The sequence below is a fragment of the Equus asinus genome, chromosome 6 (assembly GCF_041296235.1).
Source record: "Equus asinus isolate D_3611 breed Donkey chromosome 6, EquAss-T2T_v2, whole genome shotgun sequence".
NCBI lineage: Eukaryota > Metazoa > Chordata > Mammalia > Perissodactyla > Equidae > Equus > Equus asinus.
In genome coordinates, this window is record NC_091795.1 from 66,011,434 (window position 1) to 66,038,282 (window position 26,849).

A 26,849-nucleotide genomic window follows, 5' to 3' on the forward strand; every position below is an offset into this window, starting at 1 on the left:
ATTTTTAATTTTCTGTGGATGCTTCATACTGGTTTCCATAATGGAGGCATCATTTACATTCCCATCAACAGTGCACAGAAGTTCCAACTTCTCTGCATCCTTGCCAAAACTTATTTTCTGTTCTTTTGATTGTGGCCATCCTGATGGGTGTGAGGTGATATCTCATCGTGGTTTTGATTTGCACTTCCCAATGACTAGTGATGTTAAGCATATTTTCCTGTGCTTATTGGCCATTTGTAAGGAGAAACATCTATTCAAGCCCTTTGCCCATTTTTAAACCAGGTTATTTGGTTTTTGTTGTTGCTGAGTTATAGAAGTCCCTTATCTATTCTGGATATTAGCCCCTTATCAGATACATGACTTGCAATTATTTTCTCCCATTCTGAAGGTTGCTTTTTCATACTGTTGATTGTTTCTTTGTATATGCAGAAGTTTTTAAGTTTGGTGTAGTCCCATTGGTCTATTTTTTATTTTGTTGCCTGTAGTTTTGAAGAGTCACCTGATTTTAATAAAGCCATCAATATAACCTAGCAACACCTTAAGAAAGGGATGCTACTCCCCATCCTACCACCCCAGTTGATTTGAAGATTGTGTTGGCAAAGTGCTAGCAGGAAGAGTACGCTATGTTCAAGTGCTGTGGTGAACATTTGTGTCTTGCTTTGGAGTTATTTGCTAATAGATGTTGCCCTAATAAAAATTTTTGTTCCTTGCCTATTACTGGACCCAAAAATTCTTATAAAGCATATGATGAAGATTTCTGGATTGATGTTGATTATAAATACACCTCCAAAATCATTGTGACCACGTTCAATTTAAATAAAATTATGTTCAATAGGTAAAATTACATTACAGAGCAAGTGAGTATCTCACCTTCTCACTCCAGCCTCTGCTCAGGCCCATCCAACTCTTCAGAGTATGACTGAGCTTCCCTCTGAAATGCCCAAGAAAACCTGAGTTTTGCCCCCACTGAAATATGGATGAATCTTACTTTACCGTAAATGTCTGCGTGTGGACTTTACATTAATTCGGAGTTTAAAGTTACTTCTGTAGTAGTAAAATCACTTTATTCTTTTAGAGAAAAGAAAAGAGGGGGAAAATGTGAGAGGAGATGCAATTTCTACTTGAAGCAGTTAGCAGAGAAGTTTCTCCACCCTGTTATTTCTGCTCCTCACATCCCGTTTCTCAGTCCCCACATTCCAGGAGCCTTTGCTCCACAGTAATCAGCTCAGAAACTCTACATTGAGGGAGTTCAAATTCCACAGCAGCTGGGGGGGTGAATGGGTGGGTGAAGTGTGTTCTTGGCATCCCCAGGAACACTTAAAGCCTTTTTCTAGAGAAATATGGTTTATTCATGGTGGTTAATTCTTCAGGATTATACTTCAGTACAATTACGGGTTAAATGTATTGTTCTAGACCTGACCACCATGTATTTTTTTCCTGTGGAAAAAAATGTCCAAACAACCAATTAACAAACAAATTTTTAGAGGAAAGACTCTTTATAAGTTGTGACGAGCTTTTTTTGTAAATTGAGAGTTAAATTCATTTTGAAGCTACTGCAGTATTTGACTTTAAGGACACACACACACACACAACTCCAGAACATTTAAAATAAATTTTTAGAACACAGTCCATTCAACTCACCCATATGAAATAAGCTCCACTAAGGAGCTTATTATGAAATCATGGGAGAACCCCATGATTTATACATGTTGTATAAGTGTCAATATGCATACATACGTATTAAAACTACCATTTGCCAAAACAGCTTCCTTTTATATGGATAAAACAAAGCAACACTGAAGACAAAACATGAATGCAAGAGAAGGAGGTAATAACTACCATTTTCACTAGTAGTACACCTCAGCTTTGACAATGAAAACATTAGGTATTTCTTGAAGATTATTCAAAAGATAATGCTCAAAATGGGTTTTGTAAATCATTTATTATGATTGAAAGGGAAGAAAATGATAGGAGACAAATATTACAATTAAACACGTAACATTATTCTCTTCTAACCAATCATAATAACATACTTTGAATTTTTTAAATGGCTATATAAGTAATTTCCCAGAAAATAAAATTTTCACATCATCAGTTACAGAAAATTGATTTCTTTCCATCAAAATATTTTATCTCTGCTCTATCAAAAATAAATGCAAGTCTAGGGTACTACCATTTAAGCTAAGCCTTCAGTACGTGTTTAAATTTGAAGATTTTGGGGTGGCTTACCAGATGGTGAACTAACTATAGCTTGATAATAAAGTCCTCACACATATGTAACAGCTCTGCCAAGCCTCTGGCTCACCAACTAATGATTATTAAATGGTTTTCTGGGAACTCAGAAACTCTATTGTATTCCAGCCAAAAGGCTTCTGAGAGTCATCCCAAACTGGTAACCAGTTTATTCTCAAAAACTAATTTGCTTATGCAGTGAGTGGTTGTGGCTCAAGAGATTTAGGGGAAATAGTAAATGGAAATTTATTTCTATGGGGTTTTTTGACCTTTTTGTCATTACCAGTAAAGCAAAACCTTACTATTTTTTTTTAAAGATTGGCACCTGAGCTAACAACTGTTGCCAATCTTCTTTTTTTTTTCTTCTTCTCCCCAAAGCCCCCCCATTACATAGTTGTATAATCTAGTTGTGAGTCCCTCTGGTTGTGCTATGTGGGATGCCACCTCAGCATGTCCTGATGAGCAGTGCTACGTCGGCGCCCAGGATCCGAACCGGCGAAACCCTGGGCTGCCAAAGCAGAGCACAAACTTAACCACTAGGCCATGGGGCCAGCCCCCAAAACCTTACTTGGGCAGTGTATTTCTTGGCTCTGCCCTTTCTAAGGATGCTAATATGTAATGGAACATTTTTAAAAGGCTTAATGTAAGAACAGTACATTGCCATAGGGAGAAAGCAGCAAAGAAGAAACCATGAAGGCTCTGCCAACAAATGAATTCAGCAGCTAACATTTTTTTTTCAAATTGGTTAAAAAAATACCACACACAAAGTGATAAATATATTTCCAAAAAATAAATACAAATATTCTACACATAAATAAAATTAAGTATACTCATGATTACTATTGCAATCAAACATTTTTATAATATAATTTTCTTGTCTTATCACAGTTTCATTTTTATCATGAATACTAATTACTTTGTTTGACACATACTGGAAAATACTGACCACGCATGTAACTTAGTAAAGTAATACATTTTTAGACTCTTTCAACTAAAATTTTACCTCCTTTGACAGAAGGATTATTTTCTCTTTTCTTTTGAAAAATATTTTTTGGGAATTTAAGTTCAATCTACAGTTAGAAAGGACTGTATGAGGGCAAAGCTTTAAGAATTGTCTTTGTTTTCAAAGATATTATTATTGAACAAAAGAGGGTCAAGATGACCCAGCACCAAATGCAATGAAATGTGGGCAATATTCCAGTGAACTCGAACTATGTTGACAGCCAAGGAATGTTAGGAATCAGTCTCGTTTTAGTCTTTACACTCCAGTGATCTGAAAAGGTGACCAGGTATACTTTCTAATACCACATGGGAGGTTCAGGTCACCTAATTCCCATTTTCTCTCATAATGATTCACAGGGCCAGAAGATTTACTGCATTTGCTCTAAAAATTTACCCCTAAACAGCACCCTGCAGCTGTTTTTTACACTGCATACTCTACTTCTTTCCAAACACGATATCATTAATTAAAAGCACATTTAATTATAGTACTTAATGTTTTGGCAGTGAGCATTTCCAAATAATCAACTGTTTTGCCAAATGAGTTTGGAATCTCCCTTTCTAAACATTGCCAGAATATTTATTAAAAAAAGAAGTCATTTTGCATGATGTGTCTGATGGCAAGAGAGATGGAAAAAATGACAAATTCTAACCCATATAATCTAAGAGAAAATTAGTGTGTGGGAAATTTTGTGTTTCTGTTTTACTACTAGTATTCATTTGAAGATTTAAGAATCAAATAAAAGAGAGTAACTCCTATTATTTTTAAAGTTTGGAATACTACCCCCTGGGCGCCATGCTGCCAGGGTGTAAATGAACTTAGGTGCAGCAGATGCAAACACTGCTTTGAGGGCAGGGAGTGAATGTTCAGGCTCCTGAGCTTTCAGAGTAAAGTGGGGCCTTTGGTAGGTCTGCTGCTGGACAGAAGGGGCTGACTACCCATAGCCCTTGCTTGGGGTCCCTGGGTCCGAGCTGAGAGCAGGGCTGGCGCAGAGAGGTGGTGAAAGGCTGCTTTTTGCTGATGGAAGTTGTTTATGTAACTGGCAATCAAAAGAGTGATTTCAAGGATCTAAAACAAGAAAAAACAGAATTTTTATGCTCCTAAGAATTTCTCACCACTTCCAAAAGGGAGTCAAGGGATGACCATAGGTGGTCTCCATCTGTAAGTGCCCAAGCTACCAGAACTCCCTTCTCTCTAGATCAAACAATGGAGAACTTACATGTTCAGCACCGTCAAGGCACTGACATATTTTCCCATTACTTAAACCAGCAGGAAGATTGGATCTTAGAAAACAATCAAATTTAGTGGCAATATTAGAAAATGTGACAGTCAGTAGTACAACTCTATCAATTATCTTAAAGTTCTATTTGTGAATATATGAATTAAGAAATTCAGTGTATAATCAACTCATTTTTTAAACTAAATAAAGTACTGAGCATGCCTCGATCTTCTGTACTTACCGGCTAACTGCCTTCACTTAAGTATAGATTTAATTAAGATATCTGACATCTTTTTAAAAAGCTTCAGATTCTAAAAACGTAGTCTCTTTTAATTGACAATTTTAAGACAGTTAAAGTTTTAGGAAAATCAATTTCTCATTCTTTTTACTAAAATTGGAATTACATGTTAAAATGTAGCCCTTTTACTTATTGCTTTCACTTACAGAGATTAAAGCTACATAGTTTGCTAAAAATAGTAAAAGAACAAGTACATCTTAATTATAAAACCTTACTCTTTCCCCTAATGCGTCCATAAAGTACATTACCCCAAGTAAATAAGACAATGCATATAAAGTACCCAACAACAATAGCTTACATCAAGACCACTTATTTTGAACCTTCCGTACACCAGGCCCTGGGCTAAGGCACCTTACAATTCCTTTATTTAATTCTTAAGACAAAACAAGGAGGCAGCATCATACCATTTTACATGAAGAGACCAAAGCTTAGCAAGGTGAGGTAAGCCAGAATTTGGCCCTAGGGCTGTTTTATTAGAAGTAAAGTCTGTTTTCCCTTCTGGAATTTAGTTTTTGCACAATAAATGTATTAGGATGAAAAAAAAACGAGTGCAAAAAGTTGACGGAAAGGCTTCTACTCACCTTGGGTTTTGCCATGGCAAAAAGTAATTTCTCTGTTGGTTTGTCCTTTGAATGTGTGTTGTTAATGACTATCATAAAATCATCCTGGTGACCTCCAAAGGTCATTAGACTCTTGTACACATAGCTGACTATTAACCTCTTCAAAGAGAAGAAAAAGTAAATATGTTATATGCTCTTTACTTTCAAAGACAGATGAGAAATGATTAATAACATATCTCCATTAAAATGATGATATTAATTATGTATAATACAAAAAATTATTTTCTAAAATCAAGTCTATTATGATCCAAAATAGAAGGTAGTGTACTAATTCTATTTAGGCATCATTTACCTTTATAATTAAAATACATTTTGATTCTGAAACTAATAACTCATTGCAGAAAAAGTAGAAAATATAAGAAAATAGAAGCTCCTATATTAGCATGCAGTGGAAGACCACTGTTAATATTACTGTATATGTCCTTTAAGAGATCTCTCTATATATATATTAGGTTGAACAATATGAAACATACTTTTTAAGGTAAAAAATGGTCAAATATTGGCAAATCCGTGTGGTTTATCCTGATATACAGATTTTGATATATATAAACAAAAACAGTACTATACATATTGTTTAGCATTCTTCTTCTTTTTTTACTTAATATATTATGAACATTTTCCCATGACAACAAATGTATAACATCATTTTAAGTGATTTTACAGATAATCCTTTATTTAACCAATCTCCTATTGCAAGATATTTAAATAATTTTTGTCACTATCTTAAGCAATATTTCAATGCATATTTTTAGACATATTTTGTAATACACATAATTAATTATTCATTTTGTTATAAATCTCAATAATAGGAATTGCTACCTCAAAAAAGTAAGGAAAATTTTGACAGTACTTCCAAACTCTCCTCCAGAAAGGTTATACCCATTTACATTCCCAGCACTGCAGTATTACTAAAACTGCCTATCATCATTCTTTTAAATCTCACCCAACCTGACTGGTGAAAAGTAGAATCTCACTTTTAACATATTACCATATGTTTATGTTTGAAATCGAATTTATTTGATTACTAGTGAGACTAATGTTATAAAATACATTTATGGAACATCTGTTCTTCTGTGAATTACCTTGGCCCTTTTGTCTGTTGGTGTGTTCATCATTTCCTTATTGTTTTATACGACATTCATGTTTATAAAGGATACCGACTCTTTGTCATAGATGCAGCAAATATTTTTTCCCAATGTGTTGCTAAAATAATTTTTTCAGTATAATTCAAAGATATACAGCCTAAAAGTAAAGGAATCTGCATGTCTAATGATTAGCTTGCAAGACATTGAGCAGACCATTTCAGCACGGAAAGCCTCAAGAGCTGTAGCCCACTGGTGTCTACATCCTGGCCTGTAGGTCCAACTCCTGGGATCTAGGGAACTGGTTTACTTAGCTAAGGTAACTCAATCTTGGTGTACAATTTTTGTTGACTTTAAGTCCCTGATTTTATAATCTATCTTCAAGTTATCCATTCAAGAAGTAAAAGGCATACAGGAAATATGAACTCCTTCAAAAAAGTATTTTAGCAATTATAAGGAGAAACAGTATAACACTAAAGGATAGTTTGGTTTCCAAGAAATTCTCAGTGATCCCTGACTATAGCCACAGGTAGGAGAGCCCCCTTCACCTGCCAGGTGAATTTAGAATGCCTCCCCAAAAAAACCAAAATTTTTATTAAGTAATCTAAAACATATGAAATATGGTAGAACATAAAGTAAATTTCAGATAAATAAACGAACATATAGAAAACATAATTTGACTTTATATTTAATCACGTAAAAAGCTCTTAAGATACCATGAATGTACAAGTGAACTGATAAGTGATTTATGGAAAATTATAGAAATTGTTATAGAAACCTTAGTGAATCTGAACTTAAATTTCAGTAACTAAAGTTTCTACTTTGGTGTTATCTTAAAGATTTTCATTTTACACAGGAAGCAATCTTCCTAACACTATAAATGAACGGTCATTTTACAAATACAACCATGATTGCAATTGAGTCATGGTATCTTAGTATTTTTCTTATACAGAATATATAACCTGTCTAATCTTATTTTAAAAAATTGAATTGTAATCATAGTTGTATTTGTAAAATGACTTCATCATATACTATTAGGAAGAATGTTTTCTGTACATGTGAAATAAGATTAAGAGATCATTACCTTGTGTTTATGGTACACTGAGCAATGGAAATAGTTGATTCAGTGCAAAACTTTAGGATTTAACCTTACCATGGAGTTGTATTCTAAGATGCTTAAGCCATCCTCATGTATAGCCAGCCACAAGAAAGTACTTCCAAGTGATGATGGAGTTATGGGCTGTGAAGAGGTGAAAATACACTATATAATAAATGCTAAGCAAAATTACAGAAATACTTTTCAGTCTAAATGAATGCAACATTTGCAACAACAACAAAAACTTATTAAAAATCTCTCTTAGGAGGTAGAGTGGTAAAATGGAAAGAGCAGTGAATCTGATAGTAGGAGACCTGGGTTTGGGACCCAAATCTGCCATTTATTAATGTGGGCATTTGGACAAGCTGGCAGGGTTAGTCTCTCCTTCCTCAGTGTTCCTACAGCACTCTGTTCATGTCACTCAGCCATATTGCCAATATGGTGGTCATTTCCAGGCCTATTGCAACACTGGATTGTGAGTTCCTGGAAGTTGGAGTACAACCCATCTGGAACCATGGGATTATGTATCCCTAGAGCTTAGCTCAGTGTTTGGCAAACAGAACTCAGTAAACACTAAATAAGTGAGCAAATGAGTGAGAGAGTAAATGAGTGAATGGATGAATGAATGCGGAGAAGAAAGCAGAGTTCAGTTGTTGTCTTCAGTCTAATGATTAGCTTACTGAGTGTAAGAAATGCTTTAAAGTGGAAGGAAGTGGAGCAGTGGGGAAAAGATAGAGAAGCCAGTGGTTTTCCTGCCCTCTCCTTAGTGTCTCTTCATTGTTTTCTTTACATTGTTGGGAATTTCCTTATTTCCTTTTTAAAAGACAAATTTATGAAACCTCGGGTTACTGTTATTACTGTTTTATTTTACTGAACTGAAGAGTTCCCCATTCTTTCTTACTTTTGCAAGAAACAACTTGGCACCAAAGAATGGCCACTTCCTGGCTACTGTCAAATAAATTCGCACACAATCAGCAGCACTGTGTCCCCGAAGGGCCATCCATCTGGTTGACAGTCGTTGGCAAAGCTGCCTAAAAAAAAGAAAAGGATAAAAACAAAAACACAAAAGCAAAAACATAAACAGTCTATCATCCTCCCAAGATAAAGTTCTCCTTAAGCCAACCCTAGGCACAATGGGATATGTAGGCAGAACCGAGGTGAAGCTGTTATTTTGTGACTCCCATCTCACCCCTGTCCATCCCTTGTCCTTTCTGTAGCATTCCCTTCACCAAATTCTCATACGGTCAGTGGCCTCAGCATGACCTAGGTTCCCCGACCCCCACCCGCTTCAGGCAAATTTTAAAATCTGATAAGCTAACATATCTTAGTGTAAATTAGTTTAAACTTTCATTTTTAAAGAAAAGTGCAAGAAGTTGAGACCAAAGAATGAATCCCTAACAGTGGAATTGTAGGTTACTCCCACTCCTGGCTTGGAGAAATGTTGGATGCAGGGAAATCTCTTAAGTAAAATCACGAAGGCAACCACTTATTCTACATAGGCAAAAGACTGATCTCAATGTTTCCATTTTGGAAAAACTCATGGTGAATTGGATTTGCCTCTATTTTTTAATCTACAGCTTTTCTTTATATGCTCTCAAAAATAAAAACTCTAAATTAGTTGAGTTTAATTTAAAACTTTACATTAAAAAATCTTGTGTAAGAAGATAGTTTATTTTTATTCCAATTTGTTTATAACAGAATACCCTGAGATAAAAACTTTTTGGTAAACAGTTCATAAAATTAAATACATTTGCCAAAGCAATCCTGATAAAAAAGAACAAAGCTGGAGGCATCACACTCCCTGACTTCAAAATATACTACAAAGCCATAGTAATCAAAACAGCACGGTACTGGCACAAAAACAGACACACAGATCAATGGAACAGAATTGAAAGACCAGAAATAAAACTACACACTTATGCACAGCTAATCTTTGACAAAGGAGCCAAGAACATACACTGGAGAAAGGAAAGTCTCTTTAAGAAATGGTGTTGGGAAAACTGGACAGCCACATGCAAAAGAATGAAAGTAGACCATTATCTTACAACATACACAAAAATTAACTCAAAATGGATTAAAGACTTGAATGTAAGACCTGAAACCATAAAACTCCTGGAAGAAAATATAGACAGTACACTCTTTGACATCAGCCTTAGCAGTATCTTTTTGAAAACGATGTCTACTCAGGCAAGGGAAACAAAAGAAAAAACAAATAGGACTACATCAGACTAAAATGTTTCTGCAAGCCAAAGGAAGCCATGAACAAAATGAAAACACAACCCACCAAGTGGGGGAAAATATCTGCAAATCATATATCTGACAAGCGGTTAATTTCCAAAATATATAAAGAACTCATACAACTCAACCACAAAAAAAAAAAAAACCCAATCAAAAAAGGGCAGAGGATATAAACAAACATCTTCCCAAAGATATACAAATGACCCAGAGGCACATGAAGAGATGTTCAACATCACGAATTATTAGGGAAATGTAAATCAAAACTACAATGGGATATCACCTTACATCTGTCAGAATGGCTACAATTAATAAGACAAAAAATAGCAAATGTGGAGAAAAGGGAATCCTCATACACTGCTGGTAGGAATGCAAACTGGTGCAGCTACTATGGAAAATAGTATGGAGATTTCTCAAAAAATTAAAAATAGAAATACCATATAATCCAGCTATCCTACTACTGGGTATTTATCCAAAGAACATGAAATCAACAATTCAAAGAGATTTTATGAAACCCTGTGTTCATCGAAGCATTATTCACAATAGCCAAGATGTGGAAGCAACTCAAGTGCCCATCAATGGATAAATGGATAAAGAAGATGTGACATATTTATAAAATGGAATAGTACTCTGCCATAAAAAAGACAAAATCGTGCCGTTTGCAACAACATGGATGGACCCTGAGGGTGTTATGCTAAGCGAAATAAGGCAAACAGAGAAAGACAAACACCGTATGATTTCACTCACATGTGGAAGAGAAACAAATACATGGATAAAGAGAACAGATTAGTGATTACCAGAGGGGAAGCAGCTCCAGGGCAGGGCAAAAGGGGTAAACGGGTACATATGTATGGTGATAGATAAAAACTCGACAATTGGTGGCGAACTTAATGCAGTCTATACAGAAACTGATATATAATAATGTACATCTGAAATTACACAATGTTATCAGCCAATGTGACCTCGATAAAATAATTAAATTAAAAAAATTACTGTTGGGCAATTTTTTTCTTTTATTTACTAGCAGGTAATCCTGCTAATAATTAATAGCTAATAATTAGCAGGTAATCCTGCTACAATGAATAATAATTAATTAGAAAATTAATATTTGGATAAGAATGAACAAGATCAAATGGAAAGTAGATCTAAATTAACATTCTACAGTTTCTAGGCCCTTCTTAAATAAAAAGATCGATAACCTCTTAGGATTCAACAATATTAAAAAAATCTCAAGAAAATTGTCATGTACAATTTTTTTCATTTTTAAAATTTTAACAGAAAAATATCACCAAAAAACTAATGTGACTCCACCCTTTAAAGAGTTATAAATAGTTCCTTACCTTAACTGTTCTTCAGAAGAGTCATCTCTATACCTTTTCGGATAAAATTTTTCTATGACCTGTTTTAGAGTTTGGTTTGCTTTGCACTGATTAGTAACATGCCCTGCTGGAGTTGAAAAAGGTCTTTCAAAATCTCCAATCTCCACCTAATTGGAAATCCAAAAAAGAGAAAATGCAGGATATTGAGAAGAGCTTTAAAACAGAAAATAGTTTTATTCCTTCTAAACAATCTTTATAACATATAATATATAAATCTATTCATCATGATTGTGTGATTATGGAATTTATAACTATATATAAGTACTATTATTAAAATCGAAATTCTATTTGAATTCTAATTTGGAAAAAATCTATAATTTAAACATTTCAGTTCCATTTCTACATTAACCGCCCTAGGTTAACATCCACCATCTAGTAGTATTTGCTAAAGGCCACTGCTCTACTATTGCCTATAATGGCACAGGATAATTTTTCATTTTTAATCTGCTATTTTAATTGATAATAACAATGCAAAATAGACATTAAAAATGAAAGACAAAAAATTATAAAGCTATGAGAAATTTCAAAAGAGTATTATTTGAATTTTTAAGGGTCTTTACTGAATATAATGGAAGCAAGAACCATATTGCATTACTTTCTTCCTAGATTTTCTCCATAAATGTTACTGTATTCATCCCCTCATTCTACTATTCTGTTATTTCATAGAATAGAGCCCTTCATTCCCCTTTCTCCCTGAATGAATGTTCACTCCTTATCTTTATTAACAGGCTACACAGATGCCATCCCTCATCCACCCATCCAACTACCCACCCATCCACCTCTCCATCCACTCACCCACCCATTCATTCATCCAAATCTATACTGAGTCCCCATAATATGTCAGGCACTGTGCTAAGCGATGCGAGGAAGAAAAATGTTGAGCATAGTTCTTATCCTCAAAGAGTTTATTATTTGTAGGGGAGACTGAAGCATAAACAAATCCTTGTGATAAACTGTGTTAAATGCCTTGTATAGGGCACCAAAGAGGGCTCAAAGAGCAAGATGGGGTGGGGGCATCCAGATGAATGTCCTACTGAACATTCATATCCTTACTTATAGCAGATGAAGGGTTCCATCAAGACTGGGATGGTCTTATAGAAAGCCCCAGGTCTCCATCTCAAAAGGGCCCTCTGCCTCCAGCTAAGCTGTTAGCACAACCAGCCCCTGAGATTCTGACCCCTGTGGCTTCCCTTGTCTAGCTCTTAATCTGACCAACTACTGTATAAATTCCTCAGTTGAGCTCCATCCTTACAGTCTATTCTTATAACTTTCTTGGTTCTTTGACCCAGTCTCTTGTTGGTTTCTTCGCTTGGCTTTGCTGTTCAGCTCTCATCCCCAACTCCTATCTAGTCAGATATTCATCCTAATCTCCTCACACCAAATAAAAGTTGTTCATCTGCTCTTCAAATCTACTGAAGTCCTTCCCCCAGAGCAAGCTTTTCATCATCCCCACCTATCACCAGGTAGTACTCAGCACAACTACCTGTGAAACCTGAGACCAGGACTTAACCTTCAAGGATACTGCAGTTGGACAAACAATAGTTACAACCAGAATAGGCCATTTAAGGCAACCTCTTAGGGAACCCTATAGTGCTATGTCCAATATAGCGGTATCTCCAAGCTCAGCATCTCTCCTCTCTGGCACCTGGTATACAGTGTGGCACAGAATGAGCACAATAAATGTTTGGAGAACAACTAGAAATCAACTCAGATAATTCCCAATATGCCTCACATCAACATAATGCCTTACCAGACACCATGTACAACAATTAATGAATAGCTCCAAGAATTTCCTAATTAAGACAGAGAATATCAACAAGGACCTACAGATATTCAAATCTACAAAAGAAATAACTACTTTCTTCTACAGAGCTCAGATTTCCTTAGTATATTTCATTTATCTTTATAAAAACTACTCTGAGGAAAAGAGATTGGATGCATTATTTAATTTTCCTTTTATAGATGGAGAAATTATGCATTTTAGTTATTAATGTGTTCAGAATTATCTAGGTGTATGGTCTAACCTTTCTACCCCTTCCTTAATTTATCTAAAAAATATTAGAAGTATTTATCTCTAAAGTATATTACAATTTTTCTTGAAGAAGCTTTCCTAACAAAATTAAAAGTTAAAGTAAGAAGACTAACAAATTTTAATAAAAATGAGAGTGATTTTAACAGACAATCTGTGCCTTTAGAGGACTAAAGCATAGACCAGCACATGACTAGAAATCATTCCTAATCCTATGACCAAGAAAATATGTGACCTATTTCTCTCTCCCTCAGCTTTTTATCACTTGCAAAAAGAGAACACTCACTGTAGCACTAATGTTTTAAAGTTTGGATGACCATAAAATTGTTATAAAAGTAAATCAAATTATCAACTCTTCATTCACCCAAGAGCATTTACGGAGAATGACTATATGTAAGGCACTGTGCTAGATACAGACAATTGGGATAGCCCTTGCCCTCAGGGAGGCCACAGTCAGTGGTGCAAAGCAGAAACCAATAAATAATAAGAAACCATTAAGGTCAGGACACTAATAGATACATGCAGGACATTACAGAAACCCCAAGTGAGACATTTAACCCACCCAAGCAGAATTCAGGAAGGTTTCCTGGAATAAGTGACACCTAAAGTGAAAACTAATGGAAAAGCTGAAGTTAACAAGTGAAAGCATGGGAGTAGAGATGTTCCAGGCAGAGGAGACAAACAAATAAAGCATAAGAGGTAAGAAAAAGTGAACCATATGCAAGTCTGGGAATTGTGCAAAGAACCACAGTTTATGCTTTATTGGAACATAAAGTTCAATGTAGGGAGTATTAAGAGATGAGGCTGGAGAGGCAGGCAGAGTTTAGAAATGAAACTTACATGAAAGTCTTTCCATGTAAACAAGGGAATGACACAGCTAGTTTCACATTTTTGCTCTATCTCCATCCCAGCTACTAGTGCTGCCTAATGAACCACCATGGCACAATTTCCAGGCCCGTGCCTTAAGAAAATGGCAGCTTCTACTTCTTTCTCTTTCAAGATGTTGCTCTTGCCTTCCAATCACCATTCAGTGAGGAAGCACAAGTACACAGGAAAAGGCCATGGTAAGTGTTCCAGCTGACAGCCCCAGCAGAAGTTCCACTAACAGCCAGTATCAGCCACCAGATGCATGAATGCACAAGCCTTCAAATGATTCCAGCTCTCAGCTGTAGAGTCACAATCAGCCTTCAAGCTGTGCCAGCTGATGCCATGTGAAGCAGAGACAAGCTGTCCTTACACATCCTTTCCCAAATTGTTCTTGTTTTAAGTTACTGAGTCTAGGAGTAATTTATTATGCAGCAATAGATAACTGGAACAATCTCTCTAGCATCTGGGCAGAGTGTAAATTTAGGGGGACCAGACCAGAGAAAAACACACTAGTTAGAAGCCTGCTGCAGGAGAGCAGGCAGGATGGGTTGATGGTCTGAACCACAGCAATGGTGGTCAGCAGGGGGAGGAGTGAACAGAGTGAAACATATCTAAGAGTTAAAATGGGCAGGGCACGGTGACGGGGATTGCGGGTGAGAGTGAAAGGGAGGGCAGAGTTAGTGATGATTCCTGGATTTGAAGCTTGCTTGGGGGACTGAGCAGAGGCAATATTATGGTGAAGATACAAAATGTGAAGGAAGAGGAGGGAAGACCATTAGTTTGGTTCTTGATACATAGAATTTAAGGAGCCCATGAAAGAAGTATGAACTGGAGAGAAAAGCCTTGGGAATCACTGGCATAGGTGGTAGATACAATGAAGAGAATGACAAGATGTCCTGGGATGGTGTGGAGAGTGAGAAGACTGAAAATCCCAGGGAATCTGAGCCGGTGACATATCGTAGAGTTGCCTTAACATTTTCCCTTAATTAACCTGTGCAAAGACTCAGGTGTGGTAGAGACTGTGGGTTTCCTCTTATGGTCATTCTCTCCTCCTTTCTGAGTAATAAAAACCTTTAATTTAGATGGGCTTATTGCTGCCCAGCTAAGACCACATTCTCTAGCCTCTTTTGTAGGTTGGCAAGGCCACATGGCTAAGTCTTGACCAGAGAGACATAAATGGAAATGTTCTATGTAACTGCTGGGAAGTTTCTCAAAGGCGGGAGGGCATGCCCTTCTTCAGCCCTTCCTCCATTCTGATGCCTGGAACACTGATGTAATGACTGGAGCTCTGGGTAGATCTCCAGGACCATGAAGATGACACACTAGGGATAGCAGAATGGAGAGTAGGATAAAGCCCGTGTCCTCAATGACTTTGTAGAGGTGCCAGCATGCCTCTCTCTCTTTGTGAGGGACACATATACTTCTATTTTGATTGTCACTATTAACATGCATGTGTGTGTGTTGGGGCCAGCCTGGTGGTGTAGTGGTTAAGTTTGTGTGCCCTGCTTTAGCTGGCCTGGGTTCATAGGTTTGGATCCTGAGCTCAGACATAGCACCGCTCATCAAGCCATGCTGTGGCAGCATCCCACATAAAATAGAGGAAGACTGCCACAGATGTTAGCTCAGCAACAATCTTCCTCAAGCAAAAAGAGGAAGATTGGCAACAGATGTTAGCTCAGGGCCAATCTTCCTCATACACACACACACACACACACACACACACACACAATGCATCTGTGTGTTTTTATAGAAGTCTGAAATTAATCCTAATTGATACAATAGGTAAATAAAAGAAAGTGTTTTGGCTTTTTAAAAGACCAATTCCTTTTAGGTTATTGAGTAATTTCAGCACGGCATCCTTAGCCCCACAGCTCTACCCTCAAACTCCTTTATTAAATGCAAAGCCTGATGGTATACTGTCCACACAATTAAGAAACTAGGTTCCCTCTATGGAATACCGTCTCATTCTACATCGTCACAATCGTCAGCAATTTGGAGTCAAACTGTAAATTTAATGCCTATAATTTTTAAGGTGTTAATCATAGCAAAACCAATTTAAAGAATTACTAAACGTATATTGTTTTACTACACTTAATTCAGTGTAGAAATTAGTATCTTATCTTTACAAAATATTACTCTACACAGCACGGAAGTTACCTGAGCTAAAAGAGCCGCCATTTCTAACGCCAGGTCCTTGTTCAGAGGAAAAAGTCCATTTATTATTTGATCATTTGTCTGATACATTAACAGCAACTTTTCTCTATCAGTCTCTCCACGAGCCTGCATTGAGAAATATAGTCTGTAAAATAAGAGGACATTTTTCATTAAATTATATTCTTACAAAGGAAGAAGGTAAAGATAACTCCATAGGACTGATATGGGGTTGTTCTAACACAGTTCTCTAAGTGATACAAACTTAGACCATCACTATCTGCTAATGACCTCTGTTTCTATTCTATATGACATTTTCAGCAAACTGGGGGAAAAGTGCTTTGAGGCTGAGATTGAGCAATCCTTTCAAGCTATTTTTTATGCCCTGAAATACCAAATCCTTAAGTAATATTGGGGAAGGACCTAAGACACTGAGCGAAATTAAATATGCCCTCTCTCATAAGGAATGTTGACATAACACTTTATTTCAATGGACTGTACAAAACCAATCTTCAAAACACTCATGATCTGTCCTAAACACCTTGCACACATCAGGGAATAGGGAATGTAGGCTTCGATTCAAAATCAGCATGAGATTTTGGGGTGGGGTAGTTTCCTCTAGGAATCTAAGAGATAATATTTGTACACTTAAATGTTTTGACTTTTTTTGCCACATTCGGATAAGCAGCTTTAGGAGCTCCAAAATAATTTACATATTATTATTATTATTACTTGTTGAAATATGACACGGCTTTTCTTTGTCTACGAGGTCTTCATCAATTCAGTGACCCTCTTTATGTATCCACTATGCTGTTTCTTTATATGTGAGACTTGTGGGGCTCTGACTTCAGGCTGCAGATCAGACAGCGGTGCTGTGAATGCTGTAAATGCTGTGACAGTGGGGTGGGCAAGCAACGCTTTGACATACTTTAATATTGTCATGACAACACAGTGGCAGAAAAAGAGAGATTCAGATCCAGCATTTGTTAGGTGTGTGCCCAATTGGCTATAACTGGATTTTCAGGCTTTTTCTTCCTTTACAGTTGAGGAGAGGACACACGGCCATCAGTTCCAGTGTCTCTTGCAGTAATTATCTCAAATGGCAGGGGATGAGAGGGCAGCAGGTCAGAATCTCAGGGGGAGTGCGGTGGGTGTACTGTGAAAAGCATCTCCTCCCCATGATTCTGATCGTCCTTCCTGCCCACTCCAGTTTAAGAATCACTGGCATGGGCAGTCATTCAGAGTGGTTTCTTGAAAAAATAAATCCTAAGCCCCATTTTTATTCATGACTACATGATGACAAATTGTCAACTGGTAGAAGAATATGGCTGGGCAAGAGAAATACATTCTAAATTCAAAATGATGTCAGCGAAGTGATATAAAACAAAGAGAATAAACTTTAAGATGGAAGTTCCCCTTTTTGGCATGCTAACATTTTTGTACACACCTTTTCTCCCCTTGAAGTTAAGAACCATGTCTTATTCATCACTGTAATCCACCAGGGTTTAACTAAGTGTTACTGCTAGAAAGTTATCAACAAAAGTTTGAATTAGTAACATAGCTAGGAGGAAGAAACCTGAAATATACAAATGGCTACAGGCAAGAAGAGTTAGACGACATCTTCGATCATTTCTGGAATGCCAGTAAGATTGAGCCTGGGAAGAGAAAATGAAGCACTATAAGAAAAAAAGGGGAAAACCATCCCAGACACATGAATAGGAATAAAATATGTAGGAATCACTGGTTCAAGCCCCTAATGAGACAGTTTGGGCTCCAAGAACTATACAGTGATTTGGAGAGAATGTGGAGCGGAACTGAAGAGTCACAAAAGTGACCAAGAACTCAGAAAATCAAATCCACAGATCGTGAATAGGAAAGGTGCCAGAGAAATGTGATCTGAGTCTCTCCCAATATGACCTATATGACCAGCTTCCAGCTTCTCCCCAGTCTTAAAGAGGCCTGGAGCAGAGAATGTGGGCTCCCATCACAGCAGGAGGGCATGGGTTAGAAAGCAGAAGTATTCCTAAAGGCCCACCTCCTCATTTGATACCCAGGAGGTGGATACTATGGGATGGACATCACATCACTATATGGATCAGTACCACTACACAAACACTGCTGCCAAATTCAGCAGAGCTCTCCGCACTGCTGGGTAATCCTTTCACTTGCCTCCCAGCGGCTCCATACTTCATTCTTCAGAGCATTTATTTCCTACATCACCTTTCTCATCATGTAAACTTACTAAGCGAGCAGCCTGCCTTCACTCTCCATCTACCTTCCCTTCACTCCTCTGTCCACCATGGTCTGCCGATAACACTCTGCTAAAACTGCAATGGTGAGCCCCCCTTCCGTGTTCTCTTCCTGCCTCTATGGCTACCACCTCAAGTCATCTCCTCAGAAATCACCACTCTACAAACCCTCGTCGATGTTCCCACAACATCTTGTACATATGCACGTTATATTCGTGGTAAGAGCAAAGATCGATGGGGCATTTACTATGTGGCAGGCTCTGATCCAAGTGCTTTACATTTACCAACATTTAGTCCTTCAGACCACCCTAGAGGTAGGTACTGTTTTCATCTCCATTTCATGTAGAGGATACCAGAGGCACAGAGACGGTGAATGACTTGCTCAAGGCCACACAGTGAACAGGGGAGCCAGGATTCTAACCCAGGCCATTTCTCTCCAGAGCCCATGTTCTTCACTACTCTGCTATCCCATTCCTGTTCAGCATTAATCACATTGCTAAGATTTTGTGTCTATCTCTCCCTGTAAACAGTAAGATTCTAAACAGTAGGGAAATTCTATTCACCTTTGAATCTCTAGGGCTTCAACAAGGCCTGGCACTGGAAGACACTGAACAGATGTTTACTGCATGAACAGATAAATAAATGGTAGTGAGAAATGCTAAATATGGGAATTATTTGCCAAAAAAGCCTGAAGAATCCACTTTCTGTAGCCTTGGGTAAATGACTTAACTCTCTAAATCTAAAAGATGAAGATAGTAATAATGCCTACCTCGTAGGGGTGTTCTTAGGATTATATGAGATGATGCATACAAAGACCTCAGCACAGGGCCTGGCAAGTGGTAACTGCTCAATAAATATTAGTTATTATTATTATTAATTAGGATTTTTCTCTAGAGGTCTTTAGAATCACAGGAGTCTCTTCGTGTTGGAATTTTTTTTGGTGTGAACGTAGCTGGGAGAAATGGAATAAACCAGATGATCTGTCAAGATGCTTCTTGGCTTTGGAGTCAATGGATACAGGTGCTCTTATCGTCAGCTAAGGTGGCAGATATGGGAATGTTAGACAATGTTCTAGAAAATAATAACGACAAAGGACCACTGAAAACAATCTTTTATTTCAAAGAGGGAGAAAGGAAGAGTTGCTCTCTTCAGAGAAGGACTCTTGCCAGTTTTGTTTTATTAAAAACATGCCTTGATTCTTGAGATTTCAAATACACAGTAAGGAACCAAATTAAATAAGCAGCTTAAATATGAATAGAATTTAAAGAAGTTAGTTTCCAAATGGTCATCTCTGAGACTAAGTTCAAAACCTATCAATTAGATCTTTAACCCAAATCTAAATTATTAAAATTCCATAACTTACTAAATATGAATAAAAATTCCAGGATAAAGAGAGCTAGTACTTCAGTTTTGCCTATTACAGTGCTGCTGGACAGGTGAAGAATCAAGCCTTTGGCTGCATGACAGTCACAGCCAGTTCCCCTCCTAACTGTGTCACTGGAAATTAGGGCTCACTGTCTAAGCCATCCATACACATACGCAAAGCACGACCATATTTGGAAACAGTACTTTCTCATAGCTGTGGCTAGCCAGCCATTTCAGACTCCTGTTAAAAATTAAACCTTTAGTTGAGTTGTTTTTTTTCTGATATTGTCATGAGGCTTTTTTTTTTTTTTTAACAAGGCAATCTTTATTATGTGTTATTTGCAACTTTCTTTGTCCTTTCTCATGGCATTTGCTAGACCTGGAGGATAATTCTTATCTGTGTTTTCCAGACCACCTTTCCCCATTTCATCCAAATTTAATTGTAGGGCCAACCACAGCCATCATAGTTATAATTAGTATGTACTAAGCATTCATAAGGTATGCATTATTAGGAATAGTCTTAGATATGGAAATAATTTCACTTACTTCCAACAAAATCAAATGAGAATTCCTGGACCTCTTCTACATAAAGATATATGGCAGGTCAGGTCCAGGAGCTGGCCCCCTTCCACAAAATGTACGATCAAAAGAAAGGAACAGCAATGAGGACCTCTAGATCAGTGCTTCTCAAAACTCAGCATGTATAAGAATCACCTAGAGAATTGTTCAAACACAGACTCCTGGGTCTTACCCCCAGATAGTCTGACTCAAGATGTCTGAAGTGGGCCCTAATTATTTGCATTTCTAACATGTTTCCATGTAATACTGAAGCTGCAGGTCCAGGGCCCACACTTTGAGAACCGTAGCTCCAGCAATTCCAGAACTAAAACAGTCACCTGGAAGGTACAAGTCTTTGAGCCTGGTGTTCTTGCCAGTTATCCAATGGCCAGCGATGAAGGTTGCCATCAGTGGAAACAGGCTCCTCCAGGAGTAAAGCCTATTAGATTTCCATTATCTTAGTAATCCTGCTTATCTCTAGGAAGCATGATTTTAAAACCTTAGATACCAACGCTTAACAGTCACCTTCTAGTTACTCAGAATTCTGGTGAATCAATACAGCTCCTGAGCCCCTGAATAGAGAAGCTCCAGAGGTTCATCACCACCATTTATTTAGATCAAGAGTCTGTTCAAACAGTGGGTGGCCCTTTAGTGGCTGACTGTATGAGAGGAGTCTATAATACGAATGTACCATATTTATTTAACTGTTCCCCTATTAATAAACATGTAAGTTCCCCGCCCCTCCCAACACTTATTTTTCACTGTTATAAAAAAATATGGTAAAGAAGATATAGGACATACTGGAATACTCTTGTCCACGTATTTGGGTATTTTTGTGGAATAGACTATTAGGAAAAGAAACCCTGAACTGGATGAAAGACTATTACATTCTCTATGTTATATAGTGCCTTTACTTCTTACATTCCAATTTTAGGTCTATGAACATCTTCCAAAAGTAGACCTATGAAAGAAGTTAATAGTACACCAATAATCCCACCAGGCTCTTGGTCTGATATTTTAGATTCCTTATTTTATGGGGTACAAGATCCAAATAAAACCAGCAAAATAACTTTTTTTGGTACAGTTAATGTGACCTGGTCAATGAACACTATTTATTACGTACCACCTTCTGCTGATGCATGGAAGAAAAGGAGATATTAAAAAAAAAGAAAAAAAGAAAATCTGGTTTCTGACCATATGCCAAAGTATGTGCTCCAGCCTCACTGGGTTTCTCCTGACTCCTGAAACACTCTGCACAGTCTCCCTCTACCGGCGTTTGAACATCTTTTTCAACCCATTTCAATGCTCCCACACTCCCAGCCCCCTTCTGACCTTGGCATAAGCATCATTTCCTCAAAGAAGCCTCCCAATGGCCAGGCTTCTTGTTATGTGCTCTCACAGAACCACACTCTTTTCTTTCAGAGAACTTAATGTGCAGTTACATATTCATTAGAGTTACTGTATGATTAACAAGCATCTTCCTCACTATCTTGTAAGTTTCCAAAGATCAAGGACTGTGTCTGTGTCTGTTTTTATTACCATTGTATCCAGAACATCTAGCTAAGTGCCTTATAGTTGAAACTCGATAAATACAGAGAGAGAGAGAAAGAATATGAAAGAATGAGAATGAATGAATATGAATATATCACTTCTAAAACACTTAGGTAAACAAGAATATTTCTTCTTACTACAGATCTGCACTTGAGTATTTAGTAAATCTTTATGAAAAATGTTATAATAGTGTTAAAGGAAATTTTGAAGGTGAAAAATTCATCCTTGTATTGACTACCCAAAGAGAGCAGGTATTTTTCCTATTTTTTGTCCAAAAGCATATTTTTATAAAATACAACTATTCATAACATTAGTAGACTGGAATTAGAAACAAAATTTTATGTGACAGTTTCTTCCTATAGAAGTAGAGTTACCATTTACAGAATAACAAACACACAAATAAATATGACAACTTTTGAGGCTATTCCATAGGAAACTAAATTCTAAGTGCATGATTTGAATATAAGTGTATACCCCTACTTTGGCACTTGGCGATAGTATTACACACCTGTTTTTATAAGTGAGGCGAACAGTTCTTGTACCTTCCCATTTCCCAGGGTGCTGGTCTTTGGAAGCCTGTTCCCACTTAGAAATAATGTCACAAATCTAGAAGGGAAGTGGAAAACAAAGATTTATAACGGTTTTCAAATCAGCATCTTTTGAAGACAAGTATGTCTGTAGACTGAAAAATTTCAATTAATATGATCAAACCAAATAGACTGAAGCTTTTGTTTTAAGATTCTGTGCAGCTCTGAGTTTAGAATTTAATTATAAATCACTCTTTGGTCCACTTATCCTTTTGGACACACATTAACTTTGGACTGTGGCCATGAATTTTTTACTCAAAAAGGAATCTTAATGAAGGACTGCATGAGATTGGAAACAAGAAGATTCCAGGAATTTTTTCATGGTTTAGTTAACTGAAGAAGCAACTTTTCTACCTTCTGAGTTTATAAAGATTAGAAAAAATGAAGTTATACCAAAGAAATATGAAATAGAATCTTAAAATTCTTTGATTGGGAAAGAACAAAAAGTCTTTAGAAACCAAAAAAACTGTTTGCTTGTTTTTTAACTGGTCACTTACAGAACTATAAATAAAAGTTTTCAAAAATTTGTGGTAAACATTATTCACCAAAGCCCCTGATATTTACTCAGCTCAAGTCAACCAAAAATGCTAGCTTATCTTCTTGATTAATTATTAACGACAGTCCTCTAGGAGTGGAGTCTGTCTCAAAAATTTACATTTGGATTTGTTGAACTGAACAGGATGTACCTGGAGCTGAGGAGAAAAAAAAGACATTCATTTATTTAGATTTCTCAATACGCAGCTGAAGAGCTAGGCAAAGGGGTCTGGGAGGAAACTATATCTACCAACCAACTCTCCTGAAGAACTAAGTATGAGTTTTAGCAGTATTCTGTGGAACGCCATGCAGCCCCAACAGCTTGTTCTGCAAGTGGAGCTAGGCTTTGGGAGTTAACTAATGTTTCACGTGCTCTAAACTTGTAAGCTATTACTTATGAATCGAGTTCTTCCCCTAATCTGCCCCAGTGCTTTAATCTCCAAATCATAAAATACCTTCACTCCATAACACGGCACTTATTTCCAAGAGCAATCAAGGACCACATCAAGTAAGGCAAGGGTCCAGACCCAATTCTAGCTGTTTGATATGGGTAAATCATTTCCTGCTCTGGGCCTTGTTTTACAAAATAAGTGGGTTGTTTCTCTAAGGCTCCTTATGTAATTCCATATTACTAGCTGTCACCATCACTAGATGGCAACTTTACCGAGTTATTTTACTATGACCTAGAAAAGCTTTTTAAAATATCTTCCAATGTTCTGTGTTTGCTCACGTCTTTCCTTAAGTCTGGAATCCCTTCTTCATTTCCACAGGTCCATTTTCTACCTATCCTTCAAAGCGCAGTTCAGCTCTTCCCTACTGTCCAATGCTGAACGTAATCTCTTCTTCTGTGGAATGTTCCAGTACTCTGAAAACATTTACCTCTTTCAACTCTAAGGTTATCAGTGTATAAGGCTGCTCTTCCCTAAGCAAATGGTAAGTTCACTGTGGGAGGGACTTCTTCTGGTTCTTCTCTGTATTCCCCACAGGATCCAGTCCAGCTTCTGGACACAATACATAGTTCAATAAATTGCCGAGTGCATGAATAAAATGGAAAGCCATTTTCCTAGAGCTTCCATGTCTTCACCTTAATACCCGAATATTTAGGGTATTGTTACTATTGTTAATTCTTTTCTCCTCTCTAACATGGAGTCTATGTGTGTGCAGACTATATATTAAAAAGTCTATGGCTTCAACAAAGTCCTGCAATTTTCGTGTGTGTGTCAAGATTAGCCTGCTTAAATTTTTGAAAACTCCTCAACTAAACTTGTTGCAAATAGCAAAGAGTAGCTTCTTTGCTGTTTGCTGCGTCTGCCTCCTTAAAAGGACTTGGTTTTACCTTGATGTTTCCTTGAAGACAATGCTCTAAATCCCTGCCAGAAGGATCATCCGTGAACAATGCAAATCCAGACTGTGCTGGCTTCCTCATTCCTGTATCCTGGTTCAAAGTATTCAAAAATTCTTCCACTGTGGTGGATGCATCAAATCCAACTACCTACACAGAAATAACAAAGTCGTTCTCTTAATAAAAAAAGTATGTACATTTCAAACTTAGATTTCAGGGGGAAAACAGGGCATACTTGATGCATGACTAATGATAACGCATATTTATCTAGGTGCTTTAACTTTTCTTTTCCCTGAAGCTCCACTGGAGAAAATTAATATCATTTTAGTCATTAGCTTGCTGTAAGAATTCAGAAATCTTGGCTTCAGCCCACTGACATGAATCAAAATAGAAAGATCATTTGACAGCTATAAACATCTTGCAGAGATGGTATGCCTACCCATTACAAGCAAACCAAGAACTACAGTACGACATGTAATCTTTAAGCAAACGAAAAAAAATAATAAACAAGAAATGCACTTAAACAAATGAACACCTTTACGCATTTAATATTTGTTTCTTTAATATGCAGTTAAGTATCTGAATTCCGTGATAAAAGGCTTATGGCTACAAAGACTAATTGCTAGCCTTGGAACATGTCTGCTTCAGTTAATAAGCAAGAACCTAAATCTGAAAGTTGGGAGGGCCCAAAACTAGGATAAGTTTTCCTAGAAAATTCCTGAGATTTGGAGGCTTTAGAGAGACTAACCTTGTACACACCCAATGTTAGTAATTATTTCCTCTTAGCAGGTGCACTGGTGGGGGAAGGCCTTGACTAAAGTATTTTTGTTTTTCTACATCGGAATTTAATGGCAGTGAAATTCCTCCCTCAATTTGGCTCAATATGGATTTGTTTTTAGTATGAATCCTTTTTCGCAAGACTGTTTCAAAACTCAACTGTTCTGATAGAAGATCTAAGATATTTGCATGTTTAACACCGCCAGCTGCGGACAAAGGTAGGCAGACAGTCTCACCTCCCTGTTCCACAGAGGTTATATATAGGATTCTACGTTAAGCATGTTTGCATCAGACAGAAAGCCTAACCTACCTGATATATCCCATTCATGAAGTGCACGGGGATACTGAAGGGCAAAGAATGATGATAAGGATTTCTAAGAAGGGTTGAAAGAATTTCCATTCTTGAGGGTCTTGCTTCTCGATCTCCATTTTGTTGCGTTCTTTCTACACATCGCTGGCAATAAATGGCGTATTTTCCAAATTCTGTCCTATAATACAAAACTTACGATAAAGCCTAAGAATAAATTTAATTAAGACAACCTAATATATATATATATTAGGAAATATATATATATACAACTGTTAAGAAAGTTTTCCTGGGTGTACATTATTACAATGTATTATGCTAAATTTGACAATAATTTTTTTTGAATGATAATCTTAAACCACTGTAACTTTTCTCAAATTCCAGTCTTTTTACTTTTGCCACTGACTGAATCAAACTTCTACACAAACATTCTTCACCTTTATCATATTATAGACACAAAATGAATTTAAAATTAGCAGTCATTATATAATCAATATACAGTGATTATATGAACAAATATAAAGAAAATAATTGTATAAATAGTGTAGGATAACTTAAGAAACACATGATGCAGCAGAGTTCTCTTCTGAAGAACACACAGGCTAATGTTTGACTGCTAAACAAGATAGGAACATATCTCCAAACAAAAATAAAAATACAGTTTCCTTTTTTACTCTATGAAAACATGCACCTCTTAAAAAACATTAAGCATTAAACAAAACCACCGGAGCAAATAAATGTAAAAGCTGTATAGAGACCTCATTTGCCCTCATTTGTTATAAATAATTTTTATCCTACTTATAAAACCAGATAGATAACATTTCTAGATATATTTGTATTCAAGCGCCCTCTAGGCAGACTCTAAAATGTCACCCTTTGTCTGGGGGCTTCTCAGTGACTGCATCTGAAATCACATGACCCAGATCAGAGTCTCCAAAATATATTATAAACTGGAAGATATTTTCCTACTGCTTCCAAGTTGTTTTTTGTTTCATTGTGTTTGTTTGTTTTAGTCCCAGAGTCTATTTAAGCAATCCAACAGAACTTCTTGGACAAAATGATCCTGATAACCCTTGGCTGAGTGACCTAGGTCCAACTGTTAGAAAGTCATTCTGACAGTTGGATTTTAAATGTCTTTTTCAAAGGAGTAAAAATTCTGAAGTAATTCAAATACACACAATTATAAAAGGAAGGAAGACCATCAGGGAAGTCTTCTATATAAAAGAATTCAACGTGAAGAAAAACAGTCACAGGGAAAAGGAAGGAAACGAAATAGCTGTTTTTATTGAAATGAACACCCACTAATGCTAAGTCATTCATATTTGAAATGTACATAGACTTTTCACTTAAAAATATTCTTTGTCAGGTTTT

General features: G+C 36.8%; 1 protein-coding gene across 4 annotated transcripts in view; it reads right to left on the reverse strand.

Annotated features, from left to right (window-relative positions):
• Positions 1-2,581: 2,581 nt before the first annotated feature.
• PLEKHH2 (pleckstrin homology, MyTH4 and FERM domain containing H2) overlaps positions 2,582-26,849 on the reverse strand; it is a 101,835-nt gene continuing 77,567 nt past the window's right edge. For 2 of the 4 annotated variants that reach the window (XM_070512172.1, XM_070512171.1), the window contains exons 22-30: positions 25,478-25,659; positions 24,389-24,540; positions 22,440-22,537; positions 16,215-16,356; positions 11,123-11,268; positions 8,449-8,578; positions 7,605-7,691; positions 5,331-5,468; positions 2,582-4,300 (exon numbers count right to left, since the gene is read on the reverse strand). In XM_070512172.1, coding sequence (XP_070368273.1) covers positions 4,115-4,300; positions 5,331-5,468; positions 7,605-7,691; positions 8,449-8,578; positions 11,123-11,268; positions 16,215-16,356; positions 22,440-22,537; positions 24,389-24,540; positions 25,478-25,659 — 1,261 coding nt within the window. In that variant the 3' untranslated portion in view covers positions 2,582-4,114. Of the gene's footprint in view, positions 4,301-5,330; positions 5,469-7,604; positions 7,692-8,448; positions 8,579-11,122; positions 11,273-16,214; positions 16,357-22,439; positions 22,538-24,388; positions 24,545-25,477; positions 25,660-26,849 lie in introns of those variants that run through there. The other 2 variants (XM_014833612.3, XR_011504062.1) reach the window with 2 other exon arrangements.